The following is a 20,848-nucleotide window of genomic DNA, read 5'->3' on the forward strand; positions in this document are numbered from 1 at the left end:
TGAGAAAAATACCAAATCCATTAATTACTAAGTTGGTATAGGTATAGCTTTAAATATATATATATATATTATTTACAGCAATATAATATTAAATATTTAAAAAATGTATTTAAAATAATATAATTTTTTTCACTCAATTTTTTTTACAAGAGATACAAAAGACAGTTAGTTAAAAGACAAAATGTATGAAGGTGCAGATAACTTATAGATTTTATAGAGATAAATTTTTTTTATCATACATTATTTAAGAAGAGGAAGAATACTTCTCACACAATTAGTTCATATAAAATTTTATACATTACGAGACGAGGGATCCAAACTCGAAACCCCTTAATACCAATGTTAAGTTAATACCACTGGGTTATATCCCTGGTTCTTTTTTTCATGCATTTTTAAGACTCAATGATACGGTGGTACTGTGGTAGATGTATAAAAAAATTGACTTGATTTATTTTAATTCATTTTAGGATTTTAATTAGTACTCTGCTGAGTTGGTCGTTATATATTGGCTCATAATTAGGCGGTGGGTGCCTTTCAACGCTTGTCACGGCGTCACGGTCGCAGCCCAATCTTATCATAAGACTAGATTCCTTTGTTCTTAATTTAATACAAGAATACACAGGAGCCTCATTTTAATTAATTAAATTCTAATCACATGATTAATAAAAATGATTAAAAGATGATAACATAAGGATAGCTCCAAAACCAGTAAACCACCCTGTTTTGTTAGTTTGGTATTTTTTTTCCGAAGTGATCAAGAAGACCTTTTGACATTATTTTCATGTTTTGGATTATAGCAAATATATTTAGTTATTTATTTCCAGCCAATTATTCAAATTATTATCATTATTATTGGCTTTTAATAATCAGCTCAGTATGGTTCATTAAGATCATGGTCCACACTAATTAATTGGAACTTGGAAGTACAAAAACAAAAACACTCCTGAAAATAAATACATTGGGATAGATTAAAAAAATTTATAAGTAAATGTAATAAATTCTATATAAAGAGGTTTATCAAATGAGATAACTCTCTATGGCATGTTTGTGGATAAAACAAGGTCTTCATATCCTTCATTCATCAGGGCTGGAAAGTTTACAATTTATTTTATCTAATCATAAAGAGATCAAACAAACTAAAAAATGTTTTGGAACTTTTCAATTATCATTAATAAAGGTTAAAAAAAAGATATAATTATATTTATAAACTGTCTGTAAAACTGAAAAATTGAATATAGCTTACAGTGTACCCTGTTTAACCTCATTTCCGATCTACTTCAACTATAATTTTCTTCGTCTTTGTTTGCTAATGGAATGAACTCTGTACTTCTTCAAAGAGCATCATCGATCGAGTCCATAGATTTTTACCGAGTTGAGCATTGTAAGAGAGCTTTGAAGACCTGATTGTTCTACCTCTTCCTCCAAAGAAGTACTCGCCTGATGCATCCTGACATATGAACAATTCGACAAAATACAAGAGCTTACAATCTCTTCATGATACTGAACAAATTCCATGTAACTTCTGTCGGGTAAAAAATTGATATAAATAACTCACAGACGGTGCCAATGCAGCATCAATGATAGAATCAACACCAGTCTCAGGCGATTGCAGAAGTCGCATGATTCTCAGAGCCTTAAAGGCCAATTCAGATATGATTGGAGGAATCTCCCGCATAATTTTGGTTTCTACCACACCTGGATCGGCGGCACTAATACACATTAATTGTAAACAATTAGTCTGTCACTTTGTAAAGATAATGCTAGAGTTTGCCATAATATCGCTATCATAGATCTACACTTCAGATCATAATTGTGCTATATCAGCCACTTGTCAATACATTAACATACAGCACTAAACCATTGTTCAATGTTCATGATGCAACTATTTTCCAATTTCAAGACAATGAACAAACTAATGCGGTATAATTTATGCCGCAAGAGATTGAGGATACATACATGACAGAGATATTAGGAGATGGATCCACAAGATGAAGCTGCCGATGAAGCTCATATGAGAACAGCAATAAGCAAACTGCCATATAAATAGCCAGATAAGAGAAACAAGGATATGATGTATAGAAATTCTTTTGTTGCTGAATTTTTCTTCATCTAGGGAGGCCTTACATTTGGAAAGCTCATAAGTATGAGCAGAAGGATAGCTTCCTGAGGTTGGCAAGCAATCAAAGATCTTCCCACCTAAAGTTCCCTCATTCAAATCTGTATTAGATACTACAGAAAACAAACAGTTATTTCTAGTGGTTAGTAACTCATGCAGGAGGATTATACAACTAGGTTTTTTAACTTCTATGTTTGTAGTTCTACCATAAGATAAAACTAGAAGCAAATATACCAGCTCACATATAGACCAACAACTGTTATGAGAAACTCCTCTAAAAAAAACAACAATAAAAGAAAACCCTTTGCCATGCTTATGAATTTGAGTGACTTGAACGCACCAAACAAAAGGTTCTTGAAACCTAAAAGCTAAATCCATGCAATTATTTTCCACCATTAGAAGTACAAGAATTTTAGTGTGGGCAAAGGATCATTAAAAAAGAATATCAAAATTTAGAACAAATACTTACTGCATCTATGCGTAAATGATGTCACATTAACTATCTTCGAGGGCACTGGGCTGATCTTGAGTAATGGCAAAAGAAGATTGGTCAAAACAAATGCGCCAATGAAGTTTGTCTGCATCATTCTGAAAATTCCAAAAAGAAATTAACAACGGCACATCACATAGAATTGATCTTTAGACAATAATAAAGCCATAAATGGCATTTCTAGTCATTAAATACTAATCTGAAACTTTCTCAGTGCAACTTCTATTTATCCAATATGTGCAGTTAAAATCAACACCACTCTATATCCAACTTCAAATTTCATAATTTCAAGAGCATGGAACTATAGCACCAATGGTATTGAACAAGCTAAAAATCATATAGTCCTGAGAAAATTACTGGTCATATCCATCAGATGTAACTCTACATGAAGTAGCTAATATCCCAGCATTGTTGATCAACAACTGAATAGAAGGGTGAAGATTGGAATCCGAAAGCCATTGTTTAATTCCACTCTCGAACTTCTTAATTGAACTAAAGGATGACAAATCAACCTCAAAGGCACTCAATGAAGCATCATCATCCTGCTGTTTGATTTCTCCAATGGTCTGAACCCACATCAAAGAAGCAAAAGATTCAAAATGGATAAGCAGCAAGATCGAAAAGCAAGGTTTTTGAAAACTGACTTTTTGAAGCAATTGAAGGCAGCGGCCAACTGGAAAGAGGTCAGAGATGAAGAAGCTGCCATTGGATGGAAAGATATTCGATAAAATGCCTGAAAGAAGGGAAACAGAGAAACTCACCGAGAACAACATGATAGCCCTGAGAGGCGAGTGCGCGCACAGCAGCAGCGCCCAAGCCAGACGACGCCTGGATTTCCAATAGACAAGAGAATCAAAGAACTAAATCACAAAGAAAGGAAAAGGATTGAATAGGGAGGCATACACCAGTGACGACACAAACAGGGCGCTTGATGATGGAGTCCGGCGCGGAGGAGAAGCGGCAACGAGGGTAGGAGCGAGTCCGGTGGTGGCAGCGCAGGATGCAGGGAAAGCGAGCGGTGAGAAGGAGATGGAAGTAGGAGGAGATGAGGGCCAGCATCCATAAGATTGCCATCCTCCAGAAGTCACTAGAGAGCAGCATCCTGAGCGCGGCCATGGCCGGAGCTCGGGAGCTTGGGACGAGGTTTGGAGCGGGAGCAAGGCCGAGAGAAAAGGGCTTTAGGCAAAGTAAATGTTTTTTTTTTAATTAAATAATAAATTATATATATATATAAAATTATCATAAATCAATTAAATAAGATAAATTTTAAATTCTAAAAAAATTTAAAAATAATTAATATTTTTTAAAATTTATAATTATGTAGATGGAATTTTAGGATGATAACAAATAAAATTTTTAAATATTTTTTTTTAATTTAAGGGACCTAATAGTTGAAAAAAAAAATTAAATTTTTTAAAAATTGTATGGATAAAATTATTATAGGATGATAGTAAATAAAATTTTAAATTTAATTTTTTAAAAATAAATATTTTTAAAATAATTATATGGATACATAGGATGATAATAAATATAATTTTTAAATATGATTTTTTTGTAAATATCATAAATTAAGTTTTATAGTTTAAAAAAATAAAAATTTTAAAGTAATAATTAATTTAATTATGTGAATAGGATAATATTAAATATAATTTTTAAAAATATATATATAAATTATAAGACTATGTAAAAGTGTAAGACTAGACATAGGCTTTAGTCACCTATACCTGGAGCCAGCCATGTAACAGCACAAAGGATGACTCTAATAAGTTATTCGATCAAATGCTAAACGAGCCATGCAACAGCACAAAGGATGGCTCTGATAAATAATTCGATCAAATGCCAAATGAAATTAAGTCATATCTCGAGGCAAGTGTCAATCTCGAGGTATTATCAGTGTATTTAAATTTTCTTTTTTTGTTTAATTAATGCATTTTTTTCAGTATTAATTCTTTAAGAATTACATACTTTGTAACAAAACAGCACAACTCTTTCCAACCACTGTAACTTGAATCAAGTGTTACATTTATCAATAAAAAGATTAAAAATAAAAATAAAAAATAGAGCTTTGAGCTCAACATTGTAGCCAAGGGTTTTAAAAAACCACACATTTGTACTGAAACAAAACAAATCATGGCTTCACTGCACCGTCATCGTCGTCGTAGTCCTTCTCATTATTTCTTTATGCATCAGCCAGATAAGGAGATGGTATTGATAGTGCAATTGACCAAATGAAGAAACAGTCATTTTTCCAACCACACAGCAATTTGCAGAATAAAAATGTTATTTTGTTCTCTAAGTATATAATTGTTAAATTATCAAAGGAATCACTTTTGATCAGAATAAACAGCATCGACATCATCAAGTTCAAGTAACTTAGACATGAGCTCCTTGTTTAGTTCTACAGCTTCATCATCCACCTGCCAAATGTAGGCAGATAAACCACAGAACATTTGGTCAGAAATTGGAATTAACTGAACCAAAATATATCAGCATTAGTCATTTGGTTTGAGTGTCATTGCTAATGATGCATCAATAGCATCTATACAAGTTGCCTCACATTCTCATTTAAGGGCAGAAAGAAATCTTTAGATAAGTTTTACACCACTTGTACAGGATAGCAAACACTCTTGATAATAAAGAAAGATGTTAAAGGTGCCGCCATTTCTTGCCAAATTCATAAATTAGGCATGTCCTCTACATTGAAGTTGCAAATTGTTACAAAGTATTCATAGGATATGATTATCATGCATTAAATCAAACATGCAAAAAAGTTATTACAAGTCATAAATCACTAATGACTGCTTAACTACTGTTAATCAAGGAGGTAGTGGTAGTTACATTGGCTATTGGATTTTTCAGGACCATGAGATGTTTCTCATTGATAAGAATTTACTCAGAAAGGGCAGAGGCAACTGGTATTATATCTATAAAAACTTGAATTGATGCAATTTTTGTCTCATAGACTCATGGTTTTGTTACATGAACAGTTGAAGTATAATAAATATGTGAGACAAATTCAAGAGAAAGTTCTGAAATATGCAATATAGTGTTAAAATAATTCAAAATTATTAATGATGTTTGTAAAGATGTCAACATGGAAATGATTGTTGTTACATGCATGGCCGTAACTTGGCCTTAGATATCCTAACTATAATTCATAAAAGTGTTTGTAAAGATGTCAACATGGAAATGGTGGTTGTTACATGCATGGCCGTAACTTGGCCTTAGATATCCTAACTATAATTCATAAAAGTGTATTTGCAGAACATTGGAAGTCCAGCCTTTTGCTGTAAGTAGTAGTAGATTTGATCTGTTTTACAGAAAGATCTCAGGCACCAATGCAATGCAATTCAAGAGTGATCTAACCATATGGGAAAAAGGGACCACAAGAAAAGCAACAAGGGAAGATGAAAAAAAATACCTCAATGTGGTTTAACGGTAATAGCTCAAAACCATTGTCTGGTTCAAAAGCTACTCCTTCATCACGCAGTTTAGATAGTATATCAGTGTAATTTTCGGCTGAAGTCACAATCTTATAGTAGCTATAAAATACACCAACTGTAAGAATAAGAACACTCAATAAAGGAGATAAAAGAACAGTGTCACTCGTAATCTTATGATACCTTTCTGAGCTATCCTCTTCATCATCATCATCGTAAACTGTAGGTTCAATAACATCCTCAGCACCGGCATCTAAGGCAATAGCAAGCAATTGATCTTTGTCCACATCAGCTACTTTTACATTTACTACACGCACCCGCCTAAACTTGAATAATATAGACCCCGGATCAGCAAGTTTTGCCCCACAATCCTTCACCACTCCTCGGACAGCAGCCACTGATCTAGTTATTTTATCCGTCAAGACCTCAACTACCATCCCAGCACCACCAAAACCATATACCTGGTTCCTCAAGTCAATAATGTGCCCAGATCAGATTTCAAATGACAATTTTTAAAGTCTTGAAGCATGAAAAAAATTCCAGAGCAACAATCACCTCATAGAATTTCTCAATGTATGTCTCTTGCCCCTTATCTGAAGCTCTTTTGATATTACGTTCCACAATTTCCTTAGGCACATCAAGCTCTCTGGCTTTCTCTAACACGGCTGCTAAGACCGTGTTTGATTTTGGATTTGGACCTCCTTTTTTAACACTGAAACATGGGAAACAAAAGAATAGCATTCTGATGTCAAATTCCTTCACAATAGGTGTATAATATGTATCCCCTGCAAAAGGGGAACAACTGATAGTTAGTTTAGAATGCTAGATGATAAGTTTGATAGTAACGCAGCAAAAGAAGAAATTAGTGAAAAGGATTTCATGACCTACGCCAGTGATAGGCGCCCGCCGGTCACAGGCAGAATTGTGTGTTTTCATGAAGCGATGCATCTTTGACTTGGTTTTAAATTCTAACGGCTAGAAACTAAATTCTAACCATTGTGAGTGTGGAAAAACATATATATATATATTGAAATATTGAAGAGAAAATATATAGAATTTTTCATGATCATTTTTCCTTTCTCTTGTTCTTTGTTGAAAACACTATTTCTTCTCTCTTTCTTGGGGGTTTCTGTACTCTTGTAGGTATAGAAATTAAGTTTTTGCCTTTGTTTATCCTAGATGATTTTGTCACAACCCAACAACAACTAAGTGTGGACAAATAATCCTTAAGCTTGCACAATATTTGTGTGCAAAGCCATTCATAATCTTGTTTGACATTTTCCCCACTATTTCTAACATCAACCAGGTTGAATGTATTTCTAGACACCAAGCATTATGATCCTATCTTCACCGCATACATCTTGATATTCTGAACTTCAACATAAGCATCATTAAGTGACGTGCAATGTACATACATGTATAAATATGTATAAATTGTCCAGCACAGGCATGAACAAACAAAACGAAGCATATAAAAGTAAAAATTCTCCATGCTCATGAAAATACGAGCATGCTACCTTATATGTCAATAGGGCAAACAAACTCTAACTAGACAATGAAATGGTGAAATATTTCAGATCATAAACTGAAATTGCTTTCAAAATCAGTGAACTGGAATAAACAAATTCAAGGCCTTACTGATGCAATCCAGCATTAATCTTCAAAGCTCGTAAATGTAGTAGACATTCTCTATGTTCATGAAAAAATAAGCAAGCATGTGCTTGATGAACATACAAAATAAGGAAAAGCTCAACTTGTGCATGCTACTTTAATGTCTGTCAACAGAGTATAAAGACTCTAACCAGACAATGAAATGGTGTAATATTTCATATAAATGTAATGTGGACTTCGATTGTTTAATCAAAGAGTGAAACATAAACTCACGCAGCTACAATTTCTTTTCCGATTTTTGAGTTGCGCTTCATCTTCTTCAAGTTTTGAGCATCCTGAAAACCGAATTCACCAACAAAGTAATGCAGCGAACTTGCAAGAACTCCAAATACTCTATCTTTTCAACAGAAAATCAATCAGAACAAAGAAAGCACCAACCTTTCTTCCAGCGATCTTGCAAGAGCGTCTGCCCATGCAAACAGGGCCAGTGGCCCATATCCTCCTCGCTCTTCTGGCTACTTCGGAGGATGGTAAAGAAAGCGGACTCCTTTCAAGCCATCGAATTCCTGAACTCAATACACAGAGTTACAAGAGATCATTGCGATCAAAGAGTAGGAGATAGAAATAGAGATTAAGAAGAAGAAGGAGAATGAGAAGAAGGCTTGCCGCGAAGAGCAGATGCGCTGCTAAGGGGTGCCAAGGAGGAGGAGAGCGAGACTCTATGGAGGAGTGCTCCAAGAGCCCTTACGTTCGATGCCATCACGGAATCCTCAAGGTCATTCAGGATGTAGTCTAGGTGTTTGTTGAATTGCCAAGCCGAAGAAATTATATATATATATATATATATATATCTTCAAATCATTCGTTCTTGGGTACGAGTCTTTTTATTGGGCAGTAGTATGGGTCAATCATTTATATGTTTATATAGTCTTGGCCTTTCCTCTTGTAATTTATAGTATGTCACTTGATTTTTTTTTAATATATAGATTGGATAAACCATATTTCATTGAAAGGAACATTATAAAAGTGGGTAAAAGAAAAACAAATAAATCCATCGAATATGGAGGGAAGATAGAGACGAGAGAAAAAGTAAACTTGCCTAAGGCAATCGAAAAAATTTCAGTTACTCATGTCTTGTAAATATTGTTTAATTGTCTATGGTTGGTTCTAGTAGGTAATTTTTTGAGGTGGAAGTTAAGAAACTCACAAAATCAAGAAAATTCTTTCATAAGTAGAGTGCCCTCCTCTAATTATTATTATTTTTTATTTTTTATTTTTTTAGCTTTTGTAATCATAAGGCTCTATGCAAAAACAAAAAAAAAAGCATGTGATTGATTTATTTTAAAAATAATTGAATTAAACATCAGCAGTGACTAGGTGAAATCTGATGATCATAAGAAACCTCAATCTTATAGAAAATTTATAGTTTTTTCCAGAGGATCTGTCCAAATTACAGAGCAGGGTGAGTTATACCAACATTTGAAGGAAGTCTAGTATTTGCAATGTCACACTTTCTTAATTGTTGTCTCGTCTAATGTTTTTATGTTTTCGTTTCTCCGCTTCCGATGGACCTGTAGTTGTTTTTCTTAGTTTTTCTTTTCCCTTTCATGTTTTCTATGCGAGATTTATTCTTGTTCGTTTTATATTTTCTTTTCTCTATTTTCTTTTGAATGAATGTGGTTCATCCATCTTTTTCAATAAATGTTGTAATATAGCTTAGCATGGAGCATCTTCAGGATGCTGCTACCCCCTAAATCGAGGGTGTATTGTTGAGTTTTAATCTTTCAATATTGTTCATATGTGTTGCTTTTGTTTCAACTTCTTGTATTGATCTTCACTCCTAGTGGACTGTTTATTATCATTTTTATTTCATTTTTCTTTTGTATGGCTGTTTACTTTCCTTCTATTTTTTCCTTCTTTTTCAATGAATTAGGGTAATTCATCCATTTTTTTAAAAAAAATATTCAAATAAAATGTTTCAACAAATGTCCCACAACAGGAAATCACCAATTCAAAAGTTTTCAAACACCAAAAAAAACATATAACTCAAGAATACAAAACACTAACTTTTTATAATGCCGAGTTTTTGATGAACCTCTAAAGGGATATCAAAAATTGTTTATCAAACTAAACCGGGCAAAAATGATTAAACCCTAATGGAAGAGAATTAAGAACTTCTTCCAAAAGATCTAAATATGATAGACAAATTAAATAACATGATTGTCAACAACAAATATCTCATTATAATTAACAGCATGCCAAACAACTGAGGTTTTATATCACTTGACAGCATCATTTTAGTAAGTTTTAATTTCATAAACCCATTTACAATTACATGTATATATCTATCTATATATAAAAACAATTACAAAGAAGGCCACAAATGGCATTTGAACAACAGACCTTTCATATACAAAGAAACAAATATATATATATATATATATATATATATATATATAGCAAAGCTATATTATCATAACAAAACTAACATGAACGCAAGGTGTTCGGCGAAATGCCCCAACCAAGACCAACCAGTACTCCAGCAATGGATTTCTTATTATATCCTCTTTGTTTCCATGGAATTTCTACTCCTTTGGAACCCAACACCCATGCAGCCCATAAGGAAGTCCATAGGGAAACTTTGCTCTTGCAATCTCCTCAAATGAAGACCCATCCAGAATCAATGCATATCCTTCTCCATTCTTGCAACTAATCATAGATATCACAACCCCTGCACATATAACCAATCAAATTTATCCTTAAACTTTCACTAAAATTCATTCTTGTTTGCACATTGTTCAGAATGAAATTAACTCACCATCATCCTCCTCTACAGCACCGGGTCGAGCAACGAATAACGGCTCGGACGGCACGGCACCTTCTTCGTGCCAATTCTTCGCTTTCTTCTTCACTAAATCAATCTAATTTAACAAAAGAATGAACCATTATGAATCAAATTCTAGTAAAACAAAACAAATAAACACAATCACCTTATCATGTACCTTTGTGAGTGTGTTCGGAAAATTGCAAGGTCGCCGAGCGCCACTAGCATAAGCATACCGGTACTTCTTCCCGAGATAAACCGGGTTAATGCTGCACATATCCATCCCTCTTCCATGCTCTTCAGGGTCCAATGCTGCCTTCAGCTCCCCCACCGGAGTTCCGTCCAATGGAATCCTAAATCGCCCCACTCTGTCACACCAAATCAATTGTCAATTGAATTGGGCTCAAATAATATGTTTGGTTTACATCTAGTTGTTACCTTGCGTCAGGAAGAGTGTCGATGCCAGTGTATGATCTGAGATTATGTAAGCGAAGTTTATCGAGAATACTAGTATCAGCATTATGCTCACAACAATCAGCAATGACAGCAACAACTCTACCATCTTCATCAACCTCTTCATAAGCGTTTATGAAATGGAATGTCAAGTATAGTGGCACCTCCACACTAGCAACCTTCATATGGTCATATAAACAATCAATTTCATCATCATGATGTTAGACTAACTAATAATCTCATATTAATTATTTAAAAAATAAATAAATTTATTCTAAAATAAAAGATTAAAAGAAAAAATTATTGGTGGGACTGAGTTGCTGACTTACCAGTCTGCCACTAGCTTTGCAAACAACATGCACGTAGCTGCCACCTTCCGGATGCCACTCAAACTTGTACAATGGTGTTGGCTCAGCCTTGAGTAAGTTCTGAGCGCAATACCTCAAAGGCATCTCCGGCACAATGACGTAGTGCTCGGTCACCGGAAAAGAGTGTACCCAGCCCGGTGCCGGCCCTCCTCGGCAATTCACTCTTCCTATAACTTTCCTTTCATTGCTACCTGGCTCCATTCTCACCACTGTGTACCCTGGCCTCACCAAGTCCGGCAACAGTGTCACAAACTCAGTCTCAGTCACAATTGGATGAGCTGAGTGAATCAACCCTCCAAGGTTGTCATTGTACTCAAATTTACCAATTGTGTCTAGTGTGTCAGGGTTTATTTGAATTGAGCCTTTGATTGTTTCAGTCAGGCAAACAACACGGCCATCGCCGAGCTTGACGACACCGGTGTTTGCATTATCGGTGAGGGAGGTGCCGGAGAAGAGACTTGCAAGCTCACCAACATAGGATAGGAAGCTGTCTGGCTTTGGTACCTCGGAGAATTCTCGATAACAAAGACGACGGTTTTTCATTGCTGCTTTGTATGCAGCTGATTCGATCTGTCGGTGACCGAAGATTAGATGACCGTTGTTGAAGGAGAGACGGACAAGGGTTGCATAGCCATCAAACAAATGCCTGAAGTTGTAGTCGTCTATGTGCCATAGTCCTGGACCATTTCTTAAGTACGTTCCTTTCTGAAATGATATGGTTTTCATTTGGGTTACAACTTTTGGAGTATACATGCAACAATGCAAGTGTATTTATATGTATGATTTGATCTTTGTTTAGTTGATGATATAGTGACATATGCTAGAGAAATTTTAAGAATGGAAAAATATTGTTATCATGTGTTTGTTTTGTCCCTTTGAGAGTTTAATCTTTTTTTACTTCTTTAACTTTTTTTACTTACTTTGATGGTAACTAGGAAAGATTTATATATGACATGAAAGCTGATACCCTAACAAAGAAGGTGGTCCTGCATGCATAAATAAATAAATTAAACAATAATGCCCAATAAAACAGAAAAAAAATTTCCATCACACATAGTGGGAAGAAGAAACCAACGTGCTAAATTAATATTAGTGGCCAATTCCAAAGATTAATTCAACCTTTATCTCTTGTAATTAAGAAAATAGACATATTATATATATATATATATATATATATATATGACAAGAAGAGCATCAAATGAAAATTTTCACATGAATTACAAGAGTTCATGTGCGTGCTGCAACTAAGGAACATGCATGCTATTTCATCACCAGATCACCAGTTTTGACTCATTCACTGTACACTTTATAAATAAAAAAAAACTCTAATGCCAATAATGAAACAGTAACAATAAAAACTTAATAATCAATTAAATTCAATGATTAATATCTCTAAGATTGAAGATTAATTCAGATATAAAACAGGCTAAAATTAATTATATACCAGCCATAGAGGGATGTTGCCTTCAACGACGAGCTCGCCTTCCCATCGTTCACGCTGGATACTAGTCCATGCCGCCAGCTTCCCGGAGTGATCAACATCTTCGGTAGTAACCGGGGGAGCAGAGACTAGTGTCTCAGTAGCAAAGTTCACTCTTTGAGACTCTGATGACCGTTGCTTCCTCCACCAAGGCAGTGATGCTTTGGCAAAACCTCGACGGTGAGTTATCGATGTTTCACGCCTAACCGGCGATGATACCGGAGCCTTGTTGGCAGGAGAGAAAGCTAAAGAAGCCATGAGAGGACTCTAGTAGTTACTAATATGGGTCAAGATAAGAGGCAAAGGTTCTTAGTCTTGTGTCAATGGGTGAAGGGATCTTAGGACTATATATAGGCCTTAGCAATGCCAACATTTGGCTACTGTAGGAATCTTAATGGCCGAATTCTCATGGAGAAAAGGACGAGCTCATGTAGAAGTTATCAAAATATATGTTATGGCTAACAACCTCATGGTTTTGTCTAATATAATTATCACATAGAACTAGTCATTACCTAATTAATTAATCTATATATATATATATGTGTGTGTGTGTGTGTGTGTGTGTGTGTGTGTGTGTGTGTGTGTGTGTAAAACTCTTCTTGCTGCTATACTTCATTTACTATAAAATCACATTAGTGTGAAATCTTTTGACATGCAATGCATGCACGTGTCTTATAAAACAAACAAAGATATTACGGATATGGCATATGAATGCTCCCCTTTGACCTAAAAAATTACAAGCCATATAAACTCTCTTTCTCTCACTCAGTCACTCACTCACTCTATTCATTGTTTGAGTTTGAAGTGTTAAAAACATGTAGACCGTCATTATATGGTTGGAAAACTACAGGCACTCTTGAAGTCATAATCAATGAAGTCATGTGCATCATATATGAGAGGAAATGCATGGTTGGTGCTTGTTTTCCATTAATGATATATATATATATATATATACAAGAGGAGAAATGAATTAACGGTATTAATTGAGTTGGATGTCCAACTGAGAATTAAAAAAAAGGAATCTATGGTTGATTCCCCCTCCCTTACCGCCCAAAGTGGTGATGGTGGTGGGGAAAAGATGGTCCTCTATGTTGGCCCCCTTTGGACCCTCCTCTCTAGACTGCAATCATGTTCTTCCATGACATTTCCTTATATATCTACGTTTATATATATATACATTATATTATATTTTCTGCGTTTTATTAAGCACTCTCAGTGGTTTGAGTTCTCCATGAGTGTTTTGTTTTCTACAGTGTGTATACAGATCTATATCTATTATAATTAATATATATTTTAGTTAATATTACAGCTTAGCATGAACTACTACTCGTCTTTTCTGTATAGTGAATTGGTATAAGTGGTTTTCTGTATTTTTATTAAAATAAAAAAAAAGGAATGAAGAATTTTGGGATAATGTCCACTCATTGTTCCCTCAAAGGCTCTATGGTGGATTGCCCCTGATTCCCATTTCATCATTTCATTTCTTTTTCTTTTGATCATGAGAATATCCATATGTGTACCAAGTCCTATATATATTATTTTCTTTGAAATTAATTAAATGTTCTTTTAGGTTTCACTGTGAGTTTTGGAGAATAACAATGCCATGCATTGCATGCATGCATGAACAATTCACAGTGCTTTTGAACAAGCTCTTGTTTAATGATTATTCACAAAGTAATATTTCATTAAAGGTTCGTATATATGTTTGTTAATAAACAACAAGCATAGCAATTTAATTGAGATGATGACACAAGAGCAATAAATTAATCTTGTCAAGGGGTTTTTAGGGAAGAAAAATTAAAGAAAAGCCAAGAGTGGAAATTATAGTGGCGACATGAACAAATAAAATAAAAATATTCTATAGAGTAGACCGACATATATATTAATTTATTAAATCACTTTCCAATACTTAACTTTATATATATATATATATATATATATATATATTGAACAAAAACAAAGATTAGTGGTAGGACAAATGCGTGAATGAAAATCATGATGAGTGTGGAATGTAATGAGAATCAAATTGGAGAGGAATCTTTGAATATGAACTTAAATAAAACATATATAAACATGAGCATTTAGCATTTTGAACTAAATAAATGATGATATATTAAATATTTAGTTTGTAAAAATTAATAAAATAAAAATAAGGTGAGGTGTAGGAAGTCACAAAGGACAATTGGAACACTAGTGGCTTATGTCTGCCCACTTGGACCCTATAAACAAAGTGTCGGCCAACTAGCTTGGCAAGTCAGAGCCATGAGAATGGGACCCAAGTTTGTCATGGTGGAAAGATATGGCTAAGAGGCTCCCCATGCTCCGGCATTTGGACCCAATGAATTCCCTACCGCTCTAATTAGTGCCTAACATTTGGGGGTCCTAATTGAGTGGATTTGACTTCATTAATTGCTTTGGTTACATGCTATAATTCGGCTAAATTTTAAGGGAGCTCGGCTAAATTAGATATGGTCAATGTGAGTTTTTACCTTTATTAGTGGAGAATTTAATGTAATGATGGTGATATGTTTATCAATTAGATGAAATCTCTGATTTGGTAAAACCAAAATAGAAAGAATCAATAAATACCATCAAATAACAGTGAAGAAGATTTTTATTTTTTTTAATTCGGTGACGTTGTTAGATAATTCTTCTAAACTGTTGTGGGCAAACATTGATATGGTTTAGTGGTGAAACACTTTGGACTTGAATGGGTAGGTGTGGGTCATAACTATGCACTTGAGGTACTGTAAAAATACTGTTTATTTACTATTTACTAAGATTTGATACTGTATAATTTTGGTCATTTATTGTGCATTGGGTTCTATTGTTTAAAGAATTAATGTATTCTTCATCTTTTTATGGTTATGGGGATTTATCATTATAGTGTACACGTGGCAGGTTCTTATTATCCTGTGTCTTAGCTAGTCTTTCTCATACAATAAATTTTTTAAAAATTGTCAAGTCACAGTAACCGTTGTACTTTTGTACCTATTTATCTCTTTAACGCCCATTAACCAAGTGGTGCTTATCGTCATTTGCTTTTTTTTTTAATTGTTCCCTTAAATTTTGGCTAATGTTTGTTTTCATTTGTTTCAATGGGCTTTGGTTTTTATGTTTTTTCGGTGGTTTAAAATTGTTTTTCCGTATTCCCGTTTGTTAGATGGAAACCAAGATGAAAAAACACATGCAACTTTTATATATATATATATAGGAAAAACATCATCTAGGTAAGTCCCTAGATTTGAAATCTAGAGATGTTTTAAATCTAAGCCGTTGGATCATCATCTGATGGTTGATTGTTTACATAAACACTGTACACCTTTTTACTGTTCATGATCACTGTACAACACTGTAGAACGCGGTTTCTACTGTTCATAATGATAAAAGCCATTAGATTACCATCTAATGACTACTATGGACATCCCTAGATTTGAAATCTAGGGACGTCCCTAGATGATGGGTCCTCATATATATATATATATTTGTTAATTTAATTTTTTGTGAAATTATTAGTTATTTTAATATACTCATTTGATATATTTGAGTCATTCAAAATAAAACAATTGACCAAATTGATATTATTTTAAATTTTTTTATATAAACCAAGTCGATAACATGTTAAACAAAATGATTTGATTCAACTCAAAAACTTAAGATAAGAATATGAATTTTACTTATATATTTATGCTTATGTTTACTAACTTAACTCACATGAGGTTATTAATTATTCTAATATGCACTCTTAATATATATATATTAATTTGACAAGTGTTAATTTGTTTACTTTAGATAGCTCCCTTGCATTCAAATTAATAAACAAACTTCTATAATATTATATTAATTTTTTTTTACAAGCCCCCCTCCGCCCCCCCTCCTACCCCTTTAGGGGTAGGGTGACCCCACAAGATTAGAAAATCAGGGATCAATGTGCAAAAAAAAAAAAATGAAAACTTATGGGTTATTATATAAAAAATAAAATTAAAAAGACCCAATTTTTTTTAACAATTTTAGAAAATATAAAATTAAAACCATTTTATTATCTCCATCATTATCAATATTTTCCCTGCTCTCCCATCATTTTGCCTAATTTTTTTAATTTTAAATTTAAATTCTTAATTATGATAGGATTTTTTTTCACCGTCCAAAGTATATTAAATAATTTGATTAAGTGAGTTACAATTTTTAGTCTTTAAAACAAAATTTATTGATTTTTTTATTATTTGTAAGTTTATATTATTTTAACATAACTATTTTATATATGTTTGTGTATGTTTTTTAATGTTATATGTAATCATATTATACTTATATATTGACACCACTTAATAAATTATTTGGCTCCGCCGCTGCTTAAGAGTTTGTCCAAGGATAGGTAAAAGTGCACAAATTACGACGTCTTATTAACTCTTTAAAAATTTATTAACCCAGTTAAATATCACATGGAGTAATACAAGTTCTATCTCATGTACCCAAAAGGTTTGCAAAAACTACACCGAGCTAATAAATTTTCTTTGCAATGCAACCTTGAAAAGAAGGGATATGACCCTTATAGAGAATCCAGTAGAAATTTATTTAAACAGTATCATAAACAACTTTACCTTAAAAAAATTGATAAATAGTACTGCTATAATACAAAGTACATATATCGAGCCTTATATCTGCCCGTTCATGACCATATGATAATCTACTGCACTGCCAAGTGGTTGTCATTATTATTAATTAAATGTGAATCAAACACACCACTTGTGCTTAATTCAAGCACAAATGATCATTTATAAACTTAAAACTAATGGAATCAGATTTCTAAACTTACATATATACTTGCATCTATATTTATAAACTTAATCTGCATGAGAATGTTAATTATTCCAACACTTTTTATAAACGAGAATTTCCGTTGATACCCCACATCCACATGTTAACATATTATCACGATTATGATCACATTTATTTGTCATGATCTTATAAATTATATTTAATTCTAATTCCTAAATAATGTCAAGTGTATGCTCCAAGGACTACAATTAAGAAGAAATTAGCTCTTTGCCATTAATTCCATTTGGCATTAAGGTAAAAGTTATGGATTATAGTTTATTTAATGTTTAACAATTTAAAATTAAAAGCCTTATTTCAATGTCTCAAAAGTAATGTTGGAACTTTGCCGAACATATATGGAAAGGTAATGCCACAAGCTTGATTCATTAATTAGTTTCTTCCTCCCTTGCACATAATTAATAAATACAAAGTCAAAGGTAAAAATAAATAATTACAAATTTTAATTAATCTTAAACTTGAAGTTTTGGCTCTTCCCCCAAGCCTCAAACGTAACTTACTTTTCTAAGATGGGATTTGGAAAAGTTTAATCATGTTTTTGTTTTTTAGTGTTTGTCTTGATTTTTGGAGTATATATATTTTATAAATATGATTTATTGGTTTATCAAAAACAATATAAGCAAAAAAAACAAAAATCTTTTAATCTTTGGTACTAGATTTTCTGCGTAAAGACTATGGTGTTTGTATCTATATCAAACTTCAACGCACACAGTGTGAATGCACATATATATGTGTTGAGATATTAATTATACATAATTGAATATGAGGTTTGCCTACATTTTTGAATTTATACTTAGATTATAGAGAACTAGTTGTTTGGAAAAAGATCTAATAGATGGATCATTTTCCTAAATGCTATTTAGAATAACATCAGGGAAGGTTTGTTTCTTTCTTAACTTGTCAATCAATTTAATTATGTATACTCAGAAGAAAAGTGAGGTTATCATATATGTTTAACATTTATGATTGTTTGGAATCAAAGTAACAGCAAATAGTTAGCACTTGGATCTCTTTGATAAATAAATAATATAACTGAAATAAATTAAAAATATTGGTTCATTTGCTACCTAATTGGGACGTGGCATGCATAATGGTTATATTCTTAGTTTGTATGGCGTGTGCACGTCCATCATCAAATGAATTATTTATGAAAGCATCATATATATAGAGAGAGATTGATTAATTTGTGGCATGCATGATCATTGATCCCTGACATGAAGTTCAGCACTTGTTCTCTCTTTAATATATAATAATTAGTGACAGAATAAACTAGATGCTTTGAATCTATTCATATATAAACAGTGCTATACCATCCAAATTTGATTTAATTAAGAACATGCATAATTTTCATGAAAACCTTCAAATTAACCCTGATCATTAATTATAAATATAGGGTTAATTTCTTATCTACCACACTAACTTCTTTATCTTGTATATACTTCTCTGATTTAATGCAATTTTTGACAATAAATCAGGTGAAATAGCACCAACCATATATTCCATCAGATTGAACAGTATCATTGATTTATTGTGATAATTATCCTTTTATTTCATTATATATATAATTATGTCCTTTCATTCTTTTTTTTTAATTAAAAATTATGATATTTAAATAAAAAATTCAAAATACTTACACGAAGAATATATATATATATAATGTTTATTTTTAAACTGATAATGAAGTTTAATTAGCTTATCAAGAATATATTATTTAAAGTCTTGTTCAATCAGATGTTAATTATATCATTAAATAATTCTTAGCTTTCTACACATATCATCCTTGATGATTTGGTGAATTCAATGGAAGATCACCATTACTAAATTAATTATCAAATAAGTTGTAATCAGTACGTCAAGTGTATTATAATCAAAATTAAAGGCTAAAAAATAAAAATAAAAAAATGATTGCGTGTGTGTGATTGTAAGGGTGATAATTATTTCTAATTAGTTCAAGATAATGACACTAACAAGCATCTATGACCAGAGATGAAACATGATTCAGTTAGCTTTTCATTTTGGTTTATTACTCATTAATTTTAAACCATATATAGTTGAGTGAGCCAATTTGCTACTTGTGGTTAATTAAACTTAACTATGGTTGAGTCACCATATGCGGAAGAGTTATATGAATTAAATCTTATTTATATCATTAATGTTGGAAACGGAGTATATATATAAAGCATGAATTTCTCTCAAGGATATTGGCGATTTAATTCCAAAAATAAGCAACCTTTGATTTGGATTATGCATGGATAATTACTTGTAGTTATAGCTTATTTTTTAATAGAACTATATATATTATGCTATTTTAATCTAATACTTCATTTCTTAAATATATATAAAAAATACATATGAAAATATATTTCGACCATTTATCAAACTTCAAAAAAAATTCTTAATTGTAATATCTTGTGGCGATTTATAATTTGCATGTTCATTTTTTTATACTGAGGTTACTAATCTCCACTATTTTATTTTAATTTATTTTTTGACAAGATGGTGATAAGCCATGTAGATGTGCACAAATATAGAGTTACTATTTCAACATATATGTACTCTCACTATGAGTGAGTTCTGATTCAAACCTGCATCCCAATTAATAACACAAACACTGTACCAATAGATTAAGAGGTCATTGGGATCTCTATTATTTTCATTTGGAAAGCATTTTTGGTTTTAATTTCAAAATAAAAATATTTGGATGATTAACTTTTCATCGATAAAAATTGGTTTTTTTTTTTCAATATGACCTTAATATTTTTTTAGTTATCTAATTAACCCCATGTGAAATTTATTCATTAAATCGGGTTTCAAAACATCACATCATGCCATATCATCACACATGCGATGAGTTGACCTTTTAGAGATATTAAGAGTATTGGTTTTTTTCATTCACATCTTTTTTGTTAGAAAATCACAAAAATGAGTTTTTTTTTATTTTAAACCATTTTTAAGTTATTATTATTTTTATAAAAACCAAATTTTTTCAATAGTATTTATTTTGAAAAAATATGTTATTATTATTATTATTATTATTATCAAAATATGAATTATTTATTTATTTTGCATGTTTTTTAAAACGTTTTTGTGATTTAAATTGTTTAAAACTATTTGTCTTTATTTTTTTTTTATTTCAATGTGTTTATTATTATTATTATATATAATAATAACATATTTTTCTAAAATAAATGTGATTGAAAAAATAACTTTTAAATAACCTTAAAAATGTTTTA

The 20,848-nt window shown here is 32.2% G+C and overlaps 3 protein-coding genes across 3 annotated transcripts; all 3 read right to left on the bottom strand.

Annotated features, from left to right (window-relative positions):
* Positions 1-1,128: 1,128 nt before the first annotated feature.
* On the bottom strand, positions 1,129-3,777 carry LOC120251178 (dehydrogenase/reductase SDR family member on chromosome X-like). The gene is made up of 9 exons (XM_039259716.1): positions 3,510-3,777; positions 3,368-3,434; positions 3,251-3,279; positions 2,964-3,172; positions 2,586-2,704; positions 2,125-2,229; positions 1,957-2,032; positions 1,556-1,709; positions 1,129-1,447 (listed from the first exon to the last, which is right to left on the bottom strand). The coding sequence occupies exons 1-9, from the start codon at positions 3,720-3,722 to the stop codon at positions 1,307-1,309; spliced, it is 1,113 nt and encodes a 370-aa protein (XP_039115650.1). The 5' UTR covers positions 3,723-3,777; the 3' UTR covers positions 1,129-1,306.
* Positions 3,778-4,578: 801 nt separating this feature from the next.
* LOC120251108 (probable transcriptional regulatory protein At2g25830) lies at positions 4,579-8,545 on the bottom strand. The gene is made up of 7 exons (XM_039259648.1): positions 8,324-8,545; positions 8,096-8,223; positions 7,931-7,992; positions 6,602-6,758; positions 6,230-6,507; positions 6,028-6,148; positions 4,579-5,023 (listed from the first exon to the last, which is right to left on the bottom strand). Exons 1-7 carry the CDS (start codon positions 8,415-8,417, stop codon positions 4,931-4,933), a joined length of 933 nt encoding a protein of 310 aa, XP_039115582.1. The 5' UTR covers positions 8,418-8,545; the 3' UTR covers positions 4,579-4,930.
* A 1,598-nt stretch (positions 8,546-10,143) lies between these two features.
* LOC120251765 (carotenoid cleavage dioxygenase 8 homolog B, chloroplastic) lies at positions 10,144-13,086 on the bottom strand. The gene is made up of 6 exons (XM_039260410.1): positions 12,747-13,086; positions 11,264-12,007; positions 10,920-11,113; positions 10,660-10,849; positions 10,476-10,578; positions 10,144-10,388 (listed from the first exon to the last, which is right to left on the bottom strand). Exons 1-6 carry the CDS (start codon positions 13,038-13,040, stop codon positions 10,243-10,245), a joined length of 1,671 nt encoding a protein of 556 aa, XP_039116344.1. The 5' UTR covers positions 13,041-13,086; the 3' UTR covers positions 10,144-10,242.
* Between the last annotated feature and the right edge of the window lie 7,762 nt (positions 13,087-20,848).

This window comes from Dioscorea cayenensis, chromosome 20, assembly GCF_009730915.1.
Source record: "Dioscorea cayenensis subsp. rotundata cultivar TDr96_F1 chromosome 20, TDr96_F1_v2_PseudoChromosome.rev07_lg8_w22 25.fasta, whole genome shotgun sequence".
Lineage (NCBI taxonomy): Eukaryota > Viridiplantae > Streptophyta > Magnoliopsida > Dioscoreales > Dioscoreaceae > Dioscorea > Dioscorea cayenensis.